The 22,320-nt window shown below is 34.6% G+C and overlaps 2 protein-coding genes across 3 annotated transcripts in view; both read right to left on the bottom strand.

The window, feature by feature from the left end:
* Positions 1–5,422: 5,422 nt before the first annotated feature.
* Positions 5,423–7,909, bottom strand: LOC119085894 (chitooligosaccharidolytic beta-N-acetylglucosaminidase-like). Its single transcript, XM_037196432.1, has 5 exons — positions 7,757–7,909; positions 7,180–7,690; positions 6,207–7,099; positions 5,892–6,122; positions 5,423–5,603 (listed from the first exon to the last, which is right to left on the bottom strand). Exons 1-5 carry the CDS (start codon positions 7,828–7,830, stop codon positions 5,513–5,515), a joined length of 1,800 nt encoding a protein of 599 aa, XP_037052327.1. The 5' UTR covers positions 7,831–7,909; the 3' UTR covers positions 5,423–5,512.
* A 4,332-nt stretch (positions 7,910–12,241) lies between these two features.
* The window catches only part of LOC119085893 (nitric oxide synthase), a 68,603-nt gene continuing 58,524 nt past the window's right edge, over positions 12,242–22,320 (bottom strand). For both annotated transcript variants that reach the window (XM_037196430.1, XM_037196431.1), the window contains 11 exons: positions 21,273–21,609; positions 20,942–21,202; positions 20,725–20,872; positions 20,442–20,611; positions 19,035–19,333; positions 18,844–18,976; positions 18,647–18,784; positions 18,517–18,580; positions 18,399–18,459; positions 14,345–14,411; positions 12,242–13,914 (listed from right to left, as the gene is read on the bottom strand). In XM_037196430.1, coding sequence (XP_037052325.1) covers positions 13,807–13,914; positions 14,345–14,411; positions 18,399–18,459; positions 18,517–18,580; positions 18,647–18,784; positions 18,844–18,976; positions 19,035–19,333; positions 20,442–20,611; positions 20,725–20,872; positions 20,942–21,202; positions 21,273–21,609 — 1,786 coding nt within the window. In that variant the 3' untranslated portion in view covers positions 12,242–13,806. The remainder of the gene's footprint in view (positions 13,915–14,344; positions 14,412–18,398; positions 18,460–18,516; positions 18,581–18,646; positions 18,785–18,843; positions 18,977–19,034; positions 19,334–20,441; positions 20,612–20,724; positions 20,873–20,941; positions 21,203–21,272; positions 21,610–22,320) is intronic.

The following is a 22,320-nucleotide window of genomic DNA, read 5'->3' as shown; positions in this document are numbered from 1 at the left end:
GATGTACATAAAAATTGCATTTACGAACATATGCTTCCACATTTTTATTTTGACAAGTGGGAAGGCCTGCCCCGAAGGTACTCTGCTCTATGTTATTAAGCAATGTAAATGTGAGGAATTCCTTTGAAATACAGCCTACCAAACTTGTACTTGGAGGCCTTGATGCTCAGACTTCATAATCAGCGTAAAATACAATTGTTAACCCAGGAAAGAAAAGGTTGAAATTTCATTGTTTGTTGCCAGAGCGAAGGCCACAAGTGAACCGAGAAAATGAAATTTCCTACATTTTCCCGAGGTCAACACAACGTTTTTCACAACCGAAGTTTCAACTGAAGTGAGAAATTTACAATTTTCTCGCCTGCGTTGTGCATTTTTTTTTAAGTTCTTGTGTGACCAGATAAAGACATCCAAGTATTTAAAGAGAAAAAACATTTCACAAAAATTTCTACCACATATTTAACATCGAGATTTAATCTTTAATCTTATTAAGAACTAACTCGAAATTTTACTGTAGTATAACTTATGCCAGCTGGTAACAGAGTTATTTGCACTGTTTTCACACATCAAAGAACGCTTACGAAAGAATTCGATTTGTGGATTTGATGTAACACCCTTCGAGTTGCATTTCCGGACGAATAAAGACGTTTTTAATTCGACAATTAATTCATACACTGTACCATCAGTAAACACACCACAGAGATTTTCTATTTTAAGTCACTGCACATCAGCCTCAAAAGGATCTTTATCTTAATGCTATAAAGTTTGATGCAAAGCAAAAATAATAAAGAACCAGAACAAAATCAAATCGAAAAACCGAAACCAAAAACTCCAACTTGTTGTGTGCTAATACATGTATTTGCATAGCTTACATTTGAAAATCCAATAAAGCTTCAAATGCAGCATACAAATGCATGTTTAGCACATTTATGGTCGGGTAAACCATAGTTTTGATAGGAAATAAGCACGAAAAATAAAACTTTTCCCATGAAAATATTGGATATGCATTCAGCATATTTCAAAATAACGTTGAGATGTGATCAACCATATCATTGACATTGGGATAAAACAAAAACATGCGACTACACAGCATATAATAACACTGGATCAGTGTATCAAATCCACATGTACAAAATGTTGGATTTTGGTTTTACATTTTTGAATATTGCAACCAATTCAATCTTTTTATGTGTCCAATAAAACCATCAATTTTTAGTGTAACAAACATTCGACATGTGAACATGTTTCCAATTTCTTTTTTCTCTATTTCGTTTAATACCGAACGACATCAAAATGTGCCATCATTCCACTAAAACGTTCTACTTTAGGAAAATTCTTTATCTACCGGCGTTGTCAGTTTAGCAAACTATTTTCATACCAATAAAATAATTAAGACAAAATAGGAGAAATATCTTTTAACAGAGAGAATTATCAGGTCTGTTACTTCGTTGGATCTATATATTTTCAAGTACAAGAATCTTTTACTTCATTAGTTTTTAACATTTATTTTGCTATAATAAGACTGTATAAGGTAGAGCTCTTCACTTACCGTCGTAGCTGTTGATAGCATGGGCTCGTCTTGTTCATTTAGAATCATATATCTGACCAGGAGAGGGATTATGGCGTCAGTTCTCTTTTCTCTATTCAATCAAAACTCTACTGATAGAGAATGATTCACTCTTTCATTGAAAGATATCGCTGCGACAAAACCATTGTCAACAGAAAAATAATTTATTTTTTACTCGACGGATTTCAGTCAAATAAAATGCCATCGTATAGCACATGATCTCAGGACTCCGGAACAGTAATCAGTTTTTGTGCGGATATTTAAGACTGGAAGCTTTACGGTCCAATGTGACGTAAAGGTTCTGATTGTTTTATCCTAGTTTTCGATTAGTTTGGTCGATTATTTGTCAATATTTATCGGTATTGGCTTTTTGACTATAGAAAAATGAGTGTTCGTGCTAGGAGCAGTGCTATGCTGAAGCCCATTATTAGTTACCGTCGTATCGTGCCTCAAAACCGTCTACTAAGCCCTTATAGACTGGTTTTAATGCTGGAAAAATGTCATTTTATAAGGAAATAACGTTTTATAAGTTAAATTGGCTGTTATATGACGAGATATAATTAGAAATCTATTTATGTGCAACAGAGAATATGCAAATAAAAAATAAATTATCACGCAAATCCATCTTGAGTGGTGAAAATATACAGTGATTATATGACATCGAGTGTCGTCTGTTTTGCTACTAAAAATTATAAAATGTCTATATAGGCATTGCGAGACGATGTCTTTTTAACATAATATTTTTACATTGATTTCTTTATTTCATTTTTCACGTTTTTTTTCTCCTCTTTTACCTCTTCTTATTAAATTAACTGTTTTCTTAAAAAAAGAAAGAAAGACTTAGAGCTATGTCAAAATGTAACCGGCAATGCAAACATACTTTTATGGGATAATAAATGGTTACAGAATCATCAATCTTGACTTGATGATGGCGCCAAAGAATTAAAACCAATAAAATGGTACGAGGGACACGACGGTATGCAAGAATGTGTCATTTAAAAAAAAAATTGCACTCACTTGGCTTAAAATTTTATTTCCTTGGTTGGTATACGTCAAGAAATTTATTTAAACGGCCATACATACCAACGATGCGACGAGACTTTTTTTTGTGTTACGCAGAGGTTCATGATTGAGAGCTGAACTGGTTTAAACGAATAATTTCAGTTATTTTTAAATTAGTCAACTAAAATTTAATTTCGTTTGCATTTCGTTTTTATGTCGGTTGTGATTGAATTTTCTTTTATCCCTTTTTCATTTCTTTCAATTATTAATTGGTTGTACGTGTAACGAAATAGTAAAAGGTTTCTAATGCATAAATTCAACTGACGATGACTCAAGAAAGCGATAAATGACCATAACCTTATGAATCAATTTATGTTGAAAATGCCAATAAGAGCAATACAAATGACCACTCGGCAATTGCTTCATTTCAATTATGAAACGAAAATTCCATGCGACGTGCCGGTAAACTTTTTCAAACGTTGAACGCATCTAGGCTAGATGGTCTAGCCAATGGCTAGTAGCCATGTTCTGAAATGTGCTCATCACTCAGTTAGATTTGTAATACTCGAATCGATTTTCTGTAAAGCCATAGTCGACCATGGTCAAATTGAGCATGAACCAACGCACTTTCAGCATGAGTAGTATTCTAAATAGAGTACAGAAATGGAACAGTGTATCGTACAAATTTTGGCACTGTAAAAAAATCGTGAAAAAGCTCGTTGTTTACATTTGGTCAAAGCAGGCAAAACAACAATTTTCAATAAAGAAAAATTGTTGCTTGAAGTGCGTTGGCATGATCTGAAAATTGTTGAAAATATTTTCTAATTTACTTCTGTTCAATAGATATGTCCAAAAACTAAAGTGCCAAAATGTTTGGGACGGAAAATCAATCCGAATCGATTTAGGTGTCGCTCAAGGACGAACTATGTGAAAATAGCCACAATCACTTGCAAACCAGGTTTTTAGATTTTTTTTTTTAATTTATGACTGAAGGCTATGTTAGGACATCTTAGTTTATATTAGCGTAAAATCATCCCGAGAAAACATTTTTCCACTTTTCCCGTGTATCGACACCTACGGTGTCCAGGCAGCGCTTGTCAAAGATCATATTCATAGCGGATATTCTAAGAGCTAGTCCTTATCGGTGACGAGCGACACTTAAAAAATTATTCCCTTGACTGTAAGTCATTGGTCTTAGAAAAGAAAATACACCGTACGTAACAATAGTTCTAACAGGTTCTTCTTCTAAGTATGTTTTTGTGACCATCAAAATTATATTTGATTGAAATAAATCAAAAAATCATTACCAATACAAAAACTATTGACAAGTTCAGACAGTCAAGGGATCTGACCCACCCAACAGGTGGGGCCTATATGTGCGGAAATGTTTTGAGTACAGAAGGCTTCAAGATAATGTCATAAAAAGTTTAATTATTTCAGATTTGTTTGATATCACATTTGACTATTTCATTTGTTAACAAAGGCGACATAGGCGATGACATCTGACCTGCGGTCTTTTATAGCACAATGTATATTAACTGGTGAAGTAAAAGATTTTGCATCAATCTGTTGACAGTAGTTAGATGGGAAGAAGTAATAGATTCTATAATTTTGTTTGTGATATAATGAACAATGATTACCGTCATGAAGAATCTTCAAGTAGACGTCACTAGAACTAAAAACTAAAGTCTTAAACAAAACTCAATTGAGTGCATCGAGTGTGAAATCTACCGATGCAATTTTTGAACAAAATGTCAACAAGTGTTGCTTTCCGCAAATTTGTAAAAGACAAAATTATCAGGTGACCATGACAAGTCGTTGAATTGTTGCATGTTGACAACAAATTTAATATCTACTCGAAATATTCTAAGTCTAAATCGGTTCTAAGCCCGATCGGCAGAAATATTTTCAGTTTGCGAATGAACGGCCTTGACGAAACAAAATTGACGCAGTAAACGGCTTAAAGCTAAAATTTATGAAAATAGCACAGACTCATGTATAACGATGAATTTATTACCTGAATATTGTTGTGCCATTTACGATTTTTCTTCGCCATCAAAACAAAAACATTTTAAAAATATTTCCATAATCTGAGTCGTAGTACACATTAACATGTTCTGACTTCTATTGTTTGTTACACAGTCTCTGTGTGCAATTTAAAGAGATTAACCGAGTCACTTCTACGGCTATCAACGATCTTCATTATACATTCCATAGGATTTATTTTTAGACCGAGAATTATATTGTTACCTAAATCAGTTCAACAGGAATTATGACCACAATCGTTTACACAAACCATTCCGTGACGCTCACCTGCCTGCATTTATACAATGTTTTATATATACACCATACAATATGCCCAAAGGTAAGCATTTTATCATTATCATCCCAATCATTATAGCATCACATCAATTTCAGTGAGAAATATACGTAATGTTTGTCGGTTGTGTGTATGTACTATGAGTATAAAGATGTACGAACGTGCTAACTGTAGATTGGTAGAACGGAAAATATAAAACAGAGTAAAAAAAAGAAGAGAGAATGGTCATTCCGAATGCCGGTAATAAAATAAGAAGATGTTATTAGAGACACATGTTTATATCAGTCTCCTATCACCGGACATCGGTATAATGTAACACAAAATTTGTTAAGTCATGGTTGAGGTTGTTAAAGCGTATTAATAAACCCCTGTTGGCAGCAACAAAACCACATAATTATTGCATTATATGTTTGAATTGAGGAGGATTTTCTTCTTCATCATCTCTGTACGCGTTAAATCTGTATAATCCACGAATGACTCATGGTGGTTTCATGGTACGGACGACGGTATTTGCTTCAGTTAAATTGCCTGTTGGCTATTAATTAGTTTAAATACAAATTTTAATTTGACTTATAGTTTTACAAAGGAAAAACAAAATATTTTGATCAAATGGTCCTGTTGTTATCTCAGGAGTTGTATGGACATTCGCCAAGATTTTGGACACACCATTCAGGTTGTATGCTTTCTGCATGGATGCCGTATTGCACTAAGAATTCCCTGATAACCAAAAACAAAATATTACAATGAGGGTACACATACAGGCGCTGGTTGACTGTGAATAAAGTTCCAAAAACAAAGACCAAGACTAGACTACCACAACCTATTCAAGCCGTGAATGCGATTCAGAATATAATTATGCATTGATCTCTGATTGGGCAATTCAACAATGTGTTAGGTTCATCCTTCTCACTTTCCGTCCACTTACGGCATGAATATTTGCGAAAATTTTCTTAAATTTTCTCGATATTTTCCACTTGAATGAAAATAATTCAATAAGCATCTCACCTGTGAATCAGTATACGATATTCAGCTCCGCGGAAATCTGTGTCCGGGTCAGACCACAATCGTTCACCAAATGCACTGGCTCTGGGCCACAGTTTCGAATCCAACGTTACATCGTCGGTCGGTTCCGACCACGAACACACTTCGCCACCAAGAACCTGAGACGTTCTGTCTCCAGCCATGTCACGGAAATTGTTATCGTAAATAAGATGCCAGGGAGAAAACGGCGAGCACCTAATAACGATATACCGTTAAAATGACCATGCAGTGACATACTGTCGAGATTTAGGAATATTTTAGCTTGAAAAGGAAATTTACCAATTGTTACCAGATCCGACCCAATTACCGAAGCCACAATCCAGGTAAAGGACGTCATGATTCGATATAATCACGTCGTAGCCCTTTTCCAAGAGATGAGAAATTTGGGAGTCCGATCCGTGCGCAGTAGTCCAGATTTGAATTATGTAGTCGTCAGGATTCAGATATTCGTCAATTACATCCTCCTCGGTCAATGAGCTCGTCCACAAAATCGGTTTTTTGACCTCATCATAGTCAGTAACATATCGATAAACATTCAGCGCTCTTTCTTGGAAGTAGCCCCAGAGTTTCAAAAAATCATTCTCCGTTAGACCCCATCCTCTTTCGATCATGAAATCTCTGACTTCACTACTTGAATTCCAGCACGACGAGAAAACCTCATCACCGCCCAAATGAAATTGTGGTGGATAATCAAACATTTCATTCATTTCAGAGTAGAGTTCGTAGAGCAGTTCATACACTTCGGGTTTGGTCACATCAAATTGACCGCATGGAGGGCCAGCACAGAATTGTCCCCAAGGCTGTGCATGCATACATGTCACTAAATTGGTATTTTGGAAGCCTTCTGCCACATGAGACGGTGCGTCGAATTCAGGTATAATACGAACTCCACGCACTCGACCGTACTCAACGATTTCTCTAATGTCGCTGGGGCGATACACTTTCCGAGGTGAGTAGGCACCTTTCTGCGACAATTCTGGATGTGATAGTAATACCATTGCAAAACTTTGGGAATCAGTTATGTGCCAGTGGAACACGTTCAGTTTAGTCATGGCCATAACATCTAACGTTCTTTTTATCACATCGACTGGATAAAATCGTCTAGATGTGTCCAATAATATTCCCCTGTGCCTGTAAGAAGGTTCATCGCGAATGGAAGCAGCTGACAGAATCTAAACATCGACAACAAAATTATATTAAAATCACCGGAATCTGGTTGTTGTGTAATAGTAGCATGCAAATCTTATCGAACCTTCAATTGACTTGTAAATTCATCGAACGCAATCAGTTGAGATAAAGTTTCAAGCCCATGGCGAGCACCGTAATAAGTCAATGCGCTGATTCTCGCAACTAATTCATCGTTATCATTGGAAGATAATTCCAATTCATATTGTTCGTTCGTATCCAAACTTAGCTCCAACGAGTCACTTTCAACGTCGATTTCGATCGCCAATCCAAACTCCCCATCTACCACTTCCTCATCACCAACTCTCGCATCAATGATTCCAATAAAACGATCAATACTTTGCTCCCAGAACTCCGCATGCTCTTCGGGAACTGCACGTCTTAATTGTACATTTGTTCGATTCAGGTTCAACAGGGTGTTGCTCCACGACACTACATTTCTCGGACGAGGCCAGAGTGTCCCGAACTCATTGCAACTTAAAAAGCAAGCATGTAAACCCAGCAACGTATCTGGATCAGTTATGTTGGCTTGAACTCTGACACATTGTGAGTCCACACAATTGTATCCCCAGAATGGTCTAATCCGATAATGGATGGTTTAAGATCAAAACGTAGAAGCAGTTCATCTAAGTTTGGATACTTACATCTGTTGAGCCACCGAAGTATAAACTAAGGCAAGGCCGATGCACAGCGTGAAGAAGAAACTTAATTTAAACATTTCTTCATCTAACCAATGACTAGAATGATAGATTCAAGAGTGGAAAGTTGTAGTATATACCTCGATCTCTTTTCTATCTAATCGCCTTTTTGTTATGCCTATTTTTTCGTGGCCCGGTGATATACATTTCTAAAAATGTAAGTTTGGAATGGCCAACTATTGGGGAACTTTTGAAAAAATGTTTTGAGATTCAGAATCAATGACGAAGTTGAGTGGAACTGCGAAGTGAGGGTGCTACATAAGTGTTAATGCAACTGCGGAACGTTCATTTTTTTTCTACGAGACTCGGTAAAGACCAGTTCGTATAGGAATTAAGTTTAGTTTAGACCGACATAAATGACAAAACATAAGACACGTACCACCGGTCCTTTGTAGCAACGTTCGGAATTACGGGGTATATTAAAATGATATAAAAAATAATCAAAACAAAATGATAAACCTTATGTCACAACTGAGATAGTACAATAAAGGTAAGTGTTCCTTATCCCTACATATCACGTTAAATTTGATTGAAAACAATTGAGTCTATCATTAAAGTCGCCCGATAACAAATTGTGGATAGCAGAAGAAAGTAGACATCCAATGACGTTAGTGTGTACCTGCGATAAGATTGAGCGAAATTCAAATATTTCTTAGTGTTGAGACTGTGATGTATGTTGAGATCAATGACATTGGTTGAGGTATTAATGCAGGCTCGTTTATTCTCGATATATTTCCTGAATAAAATCTTTTTTATTAGAATACAACACACGGAAATACAACTTCCATCATTGGATGCGATATCAACCTTTTGTCGTTCATAACCTGTCACATACATTCATCTGTTATCGATAATGACGAAGAAATAATGACAAGCTCTGAGTAATATGGTCTTTTATATAACAAAATTCATGTTAAAAAAAATTTGAAGTACAAGATTTGATGGAAGTAATAGACTCGATAATAATACTAGCCATATGCTTGCCGTATGTAACAGGTTAATAAATGCCTCAAAAGTCATCCATGCTACTGTGAATGCCACTGCATTGACATTGCAATTTTGATTGTGATTGCCACTGCCACACTAGATTCTTTCACCAATTTCGTCTGTCCATTCATCCCTTCACTTATTTTCGGCAGTTCACAATAACACGTCTTCGTATAGGAATACAGTGAGCCTTTTATACATAACGATGATAGGTCTGATAGATTAGATTTGTTATATTTATAGCCTTTAGAAAGACGCGCAGGGGTTTAGAAGATGTGTGATAAGTTTATTTTCTGCAACGTTCAGATTTTATTATTGAAAAATAGCGAAAAATTCCAAGTTCGAAGTAATTAGGGTCTCACAAGTCATATAAATATGTGATCAATCGGCCTAGAAAACGTGTATCAGATTTCGTTGAAACTACAGCTGAGGCAGGACCGTAACTAGGTGTTGAACATTTTAATCATTTCTTTTTTAATTCTTCTCATTTAAAAATATTTTTTGCCGTTCTTGTCCTCTAAAATACCTAGATCAAGCAGGATGGTTACGCGACTGAGGGGAGATCACAGTGTAATTAAAAACCTTCATTTCTAAACTCTTAAAATTGATTTTTATTTTAAAATACGATAAAGATGTTTGTGCACAAGAAATGTTTTTAATTTTATCAACAATTATATGGTTTGCTTTTTTTAATAGTAAAACAATGAATGAAATATTTTTATAATTTACATTTGCGAAAATTTTGATTTTGGAATGTTTTTTTTCTTCATATTTTTTTTCAATTTATTTTTAAATCAGTGAATGTAGTAAATATTGTTAAAGAGATATGTTTTCATGCAAAAATATTTTTTGTCGTTACAATTATTAAGTTATTTAGATTATAGAATTGAAACAAACGTAATGCGTCGTGCATGACCATCTGCATCGTTAAGTTAAACTGCTCTATCTTCACGTTTTCAGTACTTTAACAAAATATCAGTTAAGATTTATAGAACTTAGTGACATATTTTTGGCCGTGACATTCTTAAAATCGATTTGCTACCATGAAGTCATGATTGCTAATTTTTGGCTAAACAGAGAAAAATGTAGATTATGTTGTCTACTTAATTTTTCTACATTTGGCCAAAAATGTGCCATCATGGCCAACCCGGAATAAAAAGATGAAAAGTCTCTTTTTCGTGTGTCAATATTGACCTCGGCTACGCCTCGGATCAACAAAATTCATAGGAAAAGTCTACATTCCATCTTTTTATCAAGTGAGAAATAGTATTTTCTCGGGTGACAACACCCTCAAAACTACTTATTTATGCACTTAAATCTCCTACGAGCTCTGACTGAAAGACCATTCTCCGTGATTGTGTGATTGTATTAACACACACATGCATTATTTCAGGATTGCAGGATTCTTTTATTCTGAATTCGAAGACAGAGCAATAGAACTTCCGCAGACGAAAATGCAGATTCACAGTCCCAAAATAATTTTTATAAGTAAAATTAGGAACAACTGCTCTCCTCATATGCGTGTAGTTGTGGCGAGTAAATATAGATAATACTATTAGTGCAATGGAGGTCACTGCTAATAATGGCTATAAAAATTATTTGAGGACTGTATTTGTCTTCGACTGATATAATAATCTATTTAGTCATAAAACTTCAAATAAATTGATAAATGTAACAACTTGCAGGAATATTGCAACCCTAAAATCATTTCCATAAATTTTCTTAAATTTCTCTATCTTTTCTCCAACTTATTTTCCAATTTCAATTGAAACTCAATGAGCATGAAGAAATTAAGGAAATTCATACAATTGACTCCGTTGCTGCATGATATAAATAAATTTAGTTAAAAAGGCGACCACGTTTAGCTTATCTCAAAGCTTAGTATTCTGATGTACCCACTGGATTAGAAATGGCTAGTCATCTATTATCGACGATGAAAACTAAACGATCAGCTCTACAGCTTTCTCTTAAGTCTTGTAATTATGAAACAATGTATGACAAAACAAATGAAGTAAAAGATTTCGTGTCAAACAATGAGCGAAATTTAAAACAAAAGAACTAATTCGTGATTAAATGACAAACGTTTGTAGTTTCTTTAAGGTTATAGAATCTACCATATGGGCTAACAATGTGGAAACATACAAGCCATTGATACCCTTCTACATAAAAACCAAGCCGTCGAAATTGTGCAATAACGCGAATGCAAAGGCTTTCCTTTGTACACTTTTATTTTATTCATTTGGGGATTAGTTAAGCTTTTAATAATTGAACGTGTCTGATACTGAAAAACAAAACATTAAACAGCACAAATTTATTGTGTGAAAATTGTATTGTACTGGTCTAAAACCGCAAATAATATTTTTCCATTTTTCATTTTGCAAGGTACGCTTTCGTTGATAGCAAATTGATTGTTAAATTAGTGAACAATTAATTGTATTGAATCATTTTATGAAAGCCAATCATTTATCAGGCTGGATTGGATACAACCAATTCACCTTTTCATAAAGCTGGTGGTGTTTTATGAATTTTATTTTGTAAATTTTGATTTCATTTCGGAAATTGCCTTTTTTTTTCTAAAACCACATCATGTTCAATTTTATCCAACGATTTGAAATTAATTGCAAATACCAGATTCCATGGAGTAACAAAAGCAGTCATCTGTTATCGACCGTGATAGCAAGACACAAATAAGAGATTAATGCAATTCAATGTTATGTTATCTATGTTCATGTTTACACTAATGAAGGAATAGATTTCGCATATTTCTATTGAAACTAATCAGATCAAAAGAAGGAACAGATTTGATAATTGCACTGGTGATATACTTGACGTATAAGCAGAAGTATAAGAAGTCTTTTTGAACTTCTAGGAACCTAAATTCTGAATTAAAAAAACTGCAATGGAGGCATAGAATAGGCTTCCCATATAGTAGTCGTTATACTATTTTGCCACTACCACGATCGTGCGTTTAACTATTAAACCCGTTTTCACTGACGTCGACTGTATTATTGTATTTCAAATACTAAATAGCTTTTGCTGAAAATTGTTCATTAATGTGAAGCGAAAGAAACTTTTTCCTGAAGAAGTGTGGACGCTCTTTAACATCAAATTTATTTACTCTGGATTTTCCTGCATGCTCACAATATTAAGTGAAATTTATTAAATTTACTTGGTAGACTTTCATTTGAAGTAGAAACGTAACAATTAATTTATATAAGATTTAGGTCCCAACAATATTAAATTAGTGGTGGTGTTTTATGATTAAATATACAAATTTACTTTATGTATTACATACTTTATACAAGAATACGAAGATTATTATTACACATTTTTAACTCGATGTAGTAGAAGAACTTAGATTTTATTTTACATTTATGTTGAAATTTTTAGTGGAGAAATGACAAAATTGTTTTACTTTTTGAATGATTTCTATTTTTAAGAAAGAAAAATTGTTTGAAGTAGCAGTAACCGCTTCCACACATTCCCATGCTTTCAAACGATCGCCAGGAAATGATGGTGATGAAAGTAAAATGTACTGAGACAAATCTAATCCTAATCTTAAAAATTCCATTCCCGAAATTCCTTCAGCTTGTAAAACCATGTTTTAAGATTCGTTTTTTCTTGACTTTATTTCGTATCAAGCTGGTTGAAAATTATTTATTTGTATATGTACAGTCAAGTGACAATTGGGAAAAGATGTATCGCGACTTTTTTAATTGAATTGGTTAATTATTGACAACAACGATTAAAAAAAGCGATCTTTTCTGGTTGGTCTCTTAAATACTGAAATATTGTGTTGAAGCAAATGAAGTAAGAGATTTGTAGATTACTGGAAAATATTTTGAAGAACCGAGGTAACAGATTTAGTGACTGTACCGCGATATTATTGCGATTTATCGAACCTATGAACAAGAATAGACGAAGAAAGGGATGAGTTTAAAAATATTGCAATCGTACAATTGTGGAAAAGAGATTGTGAAATAAGAAACTGGCTTGAAGATTTATTGATTTTTTTAACTGGAATTGAAGCATTATAATTTTATGGAAAACTGCTGCCAGCACTGAAACAGGAGCGTTTTCGAGTTTTTTTTTGTTAGTTTGCGTTTCTTTTGATGGACCTAGTTACGCTATTCCATGCAAATAATGAATACTAAGAATTTTAATCTATTTATTCTAAAAAAATTCGGAATTTATCCCCACCTTCTCTCAATCAAAGTACAAAAGCTGCAATTTATTTTCTGAGTCACGTCGAAGTCGAACAGACAAACTTTAAATTGAAAAAAACACGTCGTTCTTCTAGTGCAGAAAAAGTCGTGACTTCGACGTTCATTTCCAGCAGACTATAGACAAAACTTGGTTCCTGCCAAGAAGTCTTCCTTAAATAATTCGATTCCAGAACTCGATTCCAGCTTGAGCTGGAAACCTCAAATTCACTAAAAAAAAAAACGTAAATCGGGTGGGGCGGCATTAATAACTAACCCAGTGTAGCCAACGTTGTGTCTTACAATGGTATCATTGTAAAATATTAGGTCAATAGACACGGTCCCTCGCTTGTATTTCTGCACGAATGGCGATACTAATATACTCCAGTAAAAATACTTTCGCCAAGTGACGTTTAATATTCAAGAATTATTGAGAAGCAGATCCGACAAATTTTTCTTTTGATTTTCTAGCTTTAAAATTTAAGTTACATTTTTACACGATACTCGATATTCATTCGCAACACTCATTTTTCCGACTGAACTGTCGCGACTTTAAGTTATCGAAAAATCAAAATCGAAGCAACTTAGAGTTAACATAAAATTGAATCCTTTATTGTGATTCATTTATTTACAGTCCCCTATTCGAACATAAAATTTCGTTTTTTATATAATTTGAAAGGCAAACAATAAAAATCGAGCCCAATGGCTGGCTGTACTCATTGACTAAATTATTTTAATTTAAAAATTTCATTTTTATGAAAATCAGTCTTAAAGTAAGTGAAAAACAAACAAACTGAAAGTTATTATTTACGGTTGCGATGCCATTCGAATCCTGGCTGTTGCTCGGGATTTATTATGAATTTCTGCAGTGCGTAATGTGATGCCAAATATATCTTCGTGATATCGATTTTGGTCCTGTAGACATTTAATTAAATATTAAATTGATATTGTAATCGAATTAGAATCAGTTCAAATCACGTCTTTGTTACATATAATATTCACTTAACAATGATACGTTCGATCAACGTTTATCATCAAACAATACATAGTTATCTTGACGGTCACACCATCAATTGAAATTATAATAAACACATTGAATCAGTGTATTGCTCTCTCTAAGGCTGGAAGAGATAATGTATTCATTTCGCTTGAAAATTAAATTGCTCCGTATGCATATTGATTACTAAAATAGTTTTGGTTTTCTTCGAAAATGTAATAACCGAATTATTATGAATTTTAATGTCGTCGTCGTGTGTTTTTTGTGTGTTGATGTTGATGAATGCACGATTATTGAATGGGAAAAGCAACAAAAGGTCATGCATGCACGCGTATAAAATAAACTTACTCTCAACGACAGCAAATATTTTTCCACTTCCGATTCCGTTTTCGATTCTTTGGTGGCGATAATTTTTCTGCAAATGGTAAGCGAAAAAGAATTCAATTATTTTTCACATAATTGACACGGGTATAACTTTGTGGCTATGGATGGTCACAATCTCATTTTCAATTAAAAACAGACCAGCTACTTGAATCCCATTTCAAAGTTTTGACAACATTGTCGATGGCTAAAAATCTTTCGGAAAACGTTGGTAGATTTAAGGGGTCGTTCACAAGTGACGTCATACTATTTTACTGAATTTGCGAGACCCTCTTACCTACGTTACTTTATTAGAACCGTCACACTTTCTTAAACATTAACGTCATTTGTAAACAATCCCTGAGATTAATCGTAACATCGCCAAATGGCTGAACTGAAAAGCATCAATGGTTAGCCGAAGAATGCTTCCGTTAAAAAAATGTATCGGAAAGAGAAGGCTGTACTAATAACACTTCAAACTTCGTGAAAATAATGCTCATGCGATGACTGAAACTATATGTTCATCTCCGACAGTTACAACTTTTCGAAAGTTATGAGTTCTCGACACATTCAATACATCGAGAGTTATGTGCCCAACAAGGCCATCAAAGTGGAAGTAGCGATGTGACAAGTCTTCAAACATATTCCACATATTAACTTTGAAAATCCTTTCACGAATAAAATGAGAAATTCAGCTCGTGAAGAAATTTATGTTACCGCCGCTGCTTCATATTATTTCGGTGGCTTATTTGAGTTTTACAGTAAAACTTTTACTGAAGGTGTTTCAAGATCGGTTAAGATTTGCTCATGTTTTCTTTCAAGGAGATATAGAAAAAGTTTTCAATTTGTTCCCGGATTCAAATTTGCAATGCCACAAACTGCCTAACGAACAAAATTAGCTCTATCGTCCGCTGCTTCATATAGTACGGGGATAGAAAGTTATCCACCGACAACATTCATATCAAAATATCTCATTGTTGTTCTCCGAAAAAGAATTTCCCACAAAAAAAAATCAATTTGTAGGGACAAAAAGCCATAAATTTCACTGCTTCATAGTTACAAGTGTTTCTCATGTTAAAATGATAGTCCCTTTTTACAGCCATGAATGAAGGAGATCTTTAACAGTAAAAGTTTATTTAAAATGAAATTAATAAAAATTAACTCACTCTCTACCATCCCCATGTCAAGTATTACATTTTACTTGGACACTTGCCCATAATGTACCGACACACTGTTCCCAGTGTATACTCCACGCATAAATACAAACACTTCTCAGAACATTATTTGGTGGGCCGCTTCAGACTTTGGAAAACATAAATGTGATGTGGCACACCGAATAGGAAATAAAAACGAAACTTTTCTCGTAAAAAATGTTTAAGTACAACCAGGGCCTATTTTTTAGAAACTTTCAAGAAACATTTAAGAAACTTTTGGAAACTTAAGAATCTTTTAGAAACTTGAGAAACATTTGGGAAACTTAAGAAACATTAAAGAAACTTCAGAAACATTTGAGAAATTTAGGAAACTTTTCATTTTAAATTAAAAATATCTAGTAAGGAGATCTCTTCCTAATTGTTTTTCGTGTAAGTAAGATTTAACTTTTGTGGACAATATCGAAAAACAACTTCGTATTCTTGAATCATTGCACTGGGGTGAACATAAATTACATTACATACACATTTTGTACATTTTCTGTTCACAGAAATATTTTTTATTTACCTAGAATTCTGTGATATTTAAAAAAAAAAGTCGAGTGCACCACTAATCTAGGTATTGTTACTTTGGAAAGCACAAATTCATTTTTTTCTTAAAATGTACATCTTAAATGCATATTGTTGTGGTGATTCCACGATGAACAAGCTAATGATAAGCGATGTAGCTAAAATAAGTACTTGTCGTTTCGTGTGAAAGATTTGCAATGAATTAAAGATTATTGATACAATTGTATGTGAAATTAATATAATTTGAGATAATTGAGATTCACTGTATTCAATCCTGATACGCTACTCGCTACTCCTTCTGGGCAGGTTAGTCAAAATCGCGTCTCCCTAGAACGCGAACACCTTTCTATTTAGCACGTCTTTGAAAACCTTCAACTTAATCACGAAGTCAGTGGCGCTTCTATCAATTTAGCACAGAATTGTTTGTGTATAAAATAAAATTTTTGAATGGAAAATGTCCACCGAGCTAGCAGAATTAAGTTTTTTCGATTTTTAATACATAATTTTTTGCGTAAAACATTAATCAAGGAACCAATTTCATTTCTGACTCGTTATCCAAGAACTGGATTTGCCACACTTGCCCACTATTTTTTAGCAAAGAAAAATTGAGTTTTTGGAAAGAAATAGTAAAGACCTAATTTCTTCACCATTTCAATAAATGGCGTTTGAAAATTCTTCTAAAGCCTAAAATTCGATAGTTCAAAATACTTTACATCTCACGGTTTTCGCGAAATCGCCTAAAATTAATAGTGTAAGCCAAATACGATCTAAAAAGTATAAGAAATCAAAAATAGTTCTATTTATAAAGACCAAGGCTATGACAACTTACATACTGTTCCATTCATCCATGAAATGTGAGTTCCTAGTGCACAATTTTCTGTGTCATTCAGACAATGTGTGAGCTAAGCCAGTATAAGACCATTGGCCAACTTATATATTGCACGAGTTACACGCAAAAATGTACTACTTCAACTTAGCTTTGACGAATGAGAAGCATAATGTAAGTTACAGTCGAAAATCGTAACACTTCTAGACGTACACTTCGACATTTTCAGTGAAAATTAAGCTGAATGCATGAATGAATTAAACTAAACTTATATCTACAAAAGCCTGTGCATAAACGAAGAACAGTAGAAGCTAAAATTCAAAGCAGAATGAGTGGTATGATGCATTTTCGACAATATACTGAAATCATTCAACTATGATAAAGTCTGGTGTTTATTTAGCTGAATTCTTCATAATAAACAATAATTGAAATTTCCTGATTCTCAAGTTTCTCAAATTTGAGAAACTCAAGAAACTTTAGGAAACTTTAAGAAACTTTGAGAAACTCAAGAAACTTTAGAAACGATGTTTCTAAAAAATAGGCCCTGAGTACAACATTACTGGATGTTATTAATTATCACCGCAAAAATAAAAACAAACTTTACATTGCTTTACATTCTTCAATTTTTCATTTTATGCTCTCATTTTTCTCGTCCAAGTGTAGTCCGGGTAGTTGATGCAGTCTTTGTTCGAGAGTTTTGTAACTTTTTTTTGTAGTCATTATACATAGCCTGCACTTCGCTCTAGATCTTTAAGCTACAATCAAACATTTTCAAACAGCACCGACAAGAATAAGCAATGAACTCTACCTAATGTGTTTTCAAGTATATGTTGAAACAAATGAAGTAAAAGATTTGGGCTGTATCAGTTAAAAATACTGAGTTTGTATAAAATAACAGACTCTATGATGGTTCCGGTGAATTTTATAATTAATTTGACTTTAAAGTGCTTAACACGAGACACAATGGTCGTATAATCTGTTAACGACAGCGACTATGAAAATAAGCGATGACCTGTGCCTCCCTGGGGTCTTCTATAGCAAAATGAATGTCTAGAACAAATGAAGTAATAGAGTTTCAATGTAATCTGTTGAAAATCCTTAGATGACATGACAGACTCTATAACTATTTTGACGAAATACTATCATTAAAGTCAATAGCCTGACTATAAAGAAACTCTTCTACACGAGAAACCATTTTCGACTACAAACCCCACTCAATTTACTAAGCAAACATCTCGCTCCAATCGAATGTCGCCCGACTAAATCTTAATTGCACTTTAGTCCTCGTCCGATTTAACATTTTATTTCGTTGTTTGGGGAGTACAGATAACAGTTGTCTATATTGCCATATTTGCTGCTTGACTGGCAATAAACAAATAGTTTATGAAGTCATCACGACGATTATATTCGACAAGTTGTGTGTAAACGATCCCGAAACTCGTAACTCCTTTTTATGCAAAACGTAATGAAATCATAAAAATGTTCAACTAATTACCTTAGCGTCTGATAGACATGTTCTGCCATGGTAACATCTCCACAGACATATACATGACCACCTGGGGAAAGATTTTTAGAGTTAGAATTGTGTTAACAGTGCGGATGAACAAATTCACCTTCTTTGATTAATATTCTGTATATGGAATCCGCTTCATTAGCAGCTAAGTCCTGTACGTATGTCTTTGGCAGAAAAAAGTTTATTTTAGGGAATGCTGTAGAAAATTAAATATTTAGGTTCGTAGCTACCTTTGGTGTATTCGGTTCGCGTGACAAGGCCAAAAAGACTTTGTCCAAAATTCCTCTGCCCACAAGATCTTCTTTTTCGTCGCAATACAGATCCAGCGATTTGGTTCTACATCCGAAAAATAGCCAAACCTTTGGTAGCTGCGTGAAAAGTACCGATTTTAAAAAGTCTGTTCAACATCAACTCATCTTCAAATTACGATTGCATCAGGATCTTCGCTTCGTAGAACATCCCAATGTTGCCAAAACGACCGAAATGGTGCTATTCCTGTACCGGGTCCGATCAAAATAATCGGCTTCGAGCTGTCGGCCGGTAAATGAAAGCTTGACGCACTATTGAAATTGTACGCTTTAAAAAAATACTTTAACACCGATAGAGAAAGGACCATACTTGCGAACCGATAAATAAATAACGTCATCCTGTTCCAGTCCCTCCAAATAATTTGAGCAGACGCCATAATGTTCCGCCCCTTCTCCGTCTTGGGTTTTGTATTTGACGACAGCAACCGTTAAGTTGATTTCGTTTCGTGTTTTACGCGGCGAAGACGATATAGAGTAAAATCTTGCTTGTAATGGCATCAGATGGGCTATTAGCAGCGAAGCAGGTGGATGACAAGATGGAAATTCTTCTAAAACTTCCAACAAATGAGGTTGGAAGTGATGACGCCAGTCTTCGTATGCTGATGATTCCTATTCAAATGACAATTAAATTTTGAATTTAATAAGTCTAAGTTCCATGTTCGAACACGCTCAAGTATTTCAGAAGTTATGTTGTAGTTTGATGGGACAAGGTCCTATTGTGACATTGAAAATTTATTTTGGATTGACTGTAAAAAGCTTTCTAGTGACTCTTCCTACTTCCAGTTGTAAACAGCTGCTTAACCTGTCACAGCGGCTATTATATTGATCTGTCGATTGACGACAAAATTAATGACAAGCTCTGGGTAATATGGTCCTTTATATAGTAAAGTTTATGTTAAAAAATGAAAAAATTGAAGTACAAGATTTGAAAACAAACCTATTAATAATACTTTGATAGATGGAAGTATTAGACCCGATAATAATACTGATCTTAAACAGAAAGTAATTTAATGGAAAGAAGGTGTGTGCGTACTTTTTAGAAACGACTTGTCATCTATTATCGACACAACGACCAAAATAAATGAAACGTCCTGGCTGAGAGGGTTCTTTTATGTAGCAAACTCAATGTATGGACTGGACTAATGAAGTAAGAGATTTTTCATCAAGCACGAGAATAAAACATTTTTAACAATGGAAGTAGCAGATTCAATGTTTAGTTAAAAGATTAAGATTTTGATGCGACTTGTTTATTCACGTAGGCGGTTGTCAGCGAAAAGTGTCAGGACATATTGTAGCTTATTTTTGGGAATTTTAATTCTGAAAAATTTGAAAAATTTCGAAAAAAAAATTCAAAAATTTCGAAAAAAAATCAAAAATTTTCGGAATTTTTCCCTAGAAGTTTTTTGGAATTAAAATTCCCAAAAATATAGCCTGGCATTTGATAGGGTTCGCATGATTCGTCCACTCAGCGAATGTTAAAGTTTGAAATTTACTCAAAAAGAACGTCACAAAATCTTACATACTCAGAATTGAATGAATTTTGATTGATATAACTTGTAATATTGAACCAGAAACTGTGCTGTGAATAATACAATTTTGGTGTAATTAATGCCTACACTGAGGTGATGGGATTTTCTTGTCGCATTTAATTGTGATTGAGTAAAAAAACAGTCGATTTGATCTAAACTTTTTCAATTCATCAGAAACATATACTTACGTTGGCTAACAAGTACATTCGGTCCTCATCTTCTTTATCGTCACAAAATGAAGCTAGTAATGTAAGTAACTGTCTTGACGGCGGTGTAGTTAAATCTAAAAATCGCGTCAGCAATGTTTTTAACGAGCATGCTGGCAATCGTTCATGTGGTTCCCAACTTTTTTCGATACCTTTACGCACACAGTTTATATGGAAAAGACAGCAAAATTATTTTACGAAAATTGTTCACTGTCAGCTCAATTTGTTTAAAAAAGAAAAAAACAGAAAATCGAAAATAAATTACCGTTCGTCGAATGTGTTTCTTTTAAAATTTGTAATTGTAGCACTTCGTCATGATTATCAACGCCACACAGTCTGTCCAGAATTCCATTCACAATCATCGAGCTGTTTGTTGGATATATACCGACATGATCACCGGGCTCATAGTCCACCTGTTGGTTTACAACACGGGTCGTTTAAATTTTCAATGTTCATGGATTTATATTTATCGAGACATTTACATCGTTTGCGATAATTTCCACCAATATCGTCGATTTGCCGCTACTGTTCTTCGTATTGCCATGCAGATTTCGTGGTTTCGATTTTATTTTACAAACGACCGCTTTCTTATTGTGATATTTCGATAATTGCCTTTCCAGTGACGTGTTATCGTTTACTGGCACCAATCGAACGGTGTCTCTCGTCAATGATTCACCTTGAAGTGCTAATGTTGCACTGGAAAATGTGTCGTCAGTGTCCAAACAAAATGTTTCGCACGCAATCTAAATACCCGGTTAGTGGTCGACATTGTTACATAATGTGTTAATCGATTCCGCATTATTTCGTAAATACCTTAAAAACTTCCGGTGCCCACTTACGAAATGCTTGCTCTTGACCGCACATTTCATCGCCGTATGCGACCTTGGTGAGCCGTTCACCTCCCAATTCACCCAGAACATTGTCAACGTATTTTCCGTATGCACAAAAGTTCGGGTACGCCGAACTACCAAGAGCAAAAACGGCAAATCGAACGTTCGACAATGGTCCAAATGTTTCCTCACTGTACGAATCTGTGGTGGTGGAGCCGCGCAACGATTCGAGTCGATCGAATTTTTTGAGATGTTGCAAAGATTTGGTTAGATCGCTTTTAGAGTTGGCCTTCATAAAGGATTTAGATGACACGGCGATGCTGTTATTGATTTGAAGGAATTGAGAATATAGACTCATGTTTCGTGTATAGCAAGAAGAAGGGAACTATTGAACTAACTTTTCAACTATTAATTTAAATTGACACAAATTAACAGTCTGTTTGTGGCGTTAAATTTATAATTTTTACTCTCAACAAAGTGTCGATTATTCAATCTGTTTTCAAGTCGATGTCTGTGCACTTATAAATAGACGTGGTATAGAATCGTCACACCGCATCAAAACTGTTGAATGTACTGTGTATGACGTGTACAATGAGGTTATATAGAATTATTGCACTATACTACACTCGGGAAGTAATTTGATATCTCGGGTTTAAGGCTCGGAACGGGTCGGGTTCGGTCAGACCGGAACCCGAACTTGATTTAACCCGAACCTGAAAAATTATTTTGGGTTCAACCCGAACTTGACCCGAACTTGAATTTTCGATTTCGGGTTTAACCCGAACCTGACCTGAACCCGAAATTGTTCAACCCGAATTTGACCTGAACCTGAATTTTCAATTTCGAGTTCAACCCGAACCTGAACTGAACCCGAAATTTTAAATTTAAACGGGTCGGGTTCGGGTAACCCGAAATTTTTGACTTTTTTTAGTGTAATAAACGCTCAAAATTTCGGGCTACCCGAACCCGACCCGTTTAAATTTAAAATTTCGGGTTCAGTTCAGGTTCGGGTCGAACTCGAAATTGAAAAT

This window comes from Bradysia coprophila, chromosome IV (assembly GCF_014529535.1).
Source record: "Bradysia coprophila strain Holo2 chromosome IV, BU_Bcop_v1, whole genome shotgun sequence".
NCBI classification, from domain to species: Eukaryota; Metazoa; Arthropoda; class Insecta; order Diptera; family Sciaridae; genus Bradysia; species Bradysia coprophila.
The sequence above is the reverse complement of the archived record's forward strand: the minus strand, read 5'-3'. Positions and strand labels throughout refer to the sequence as shown.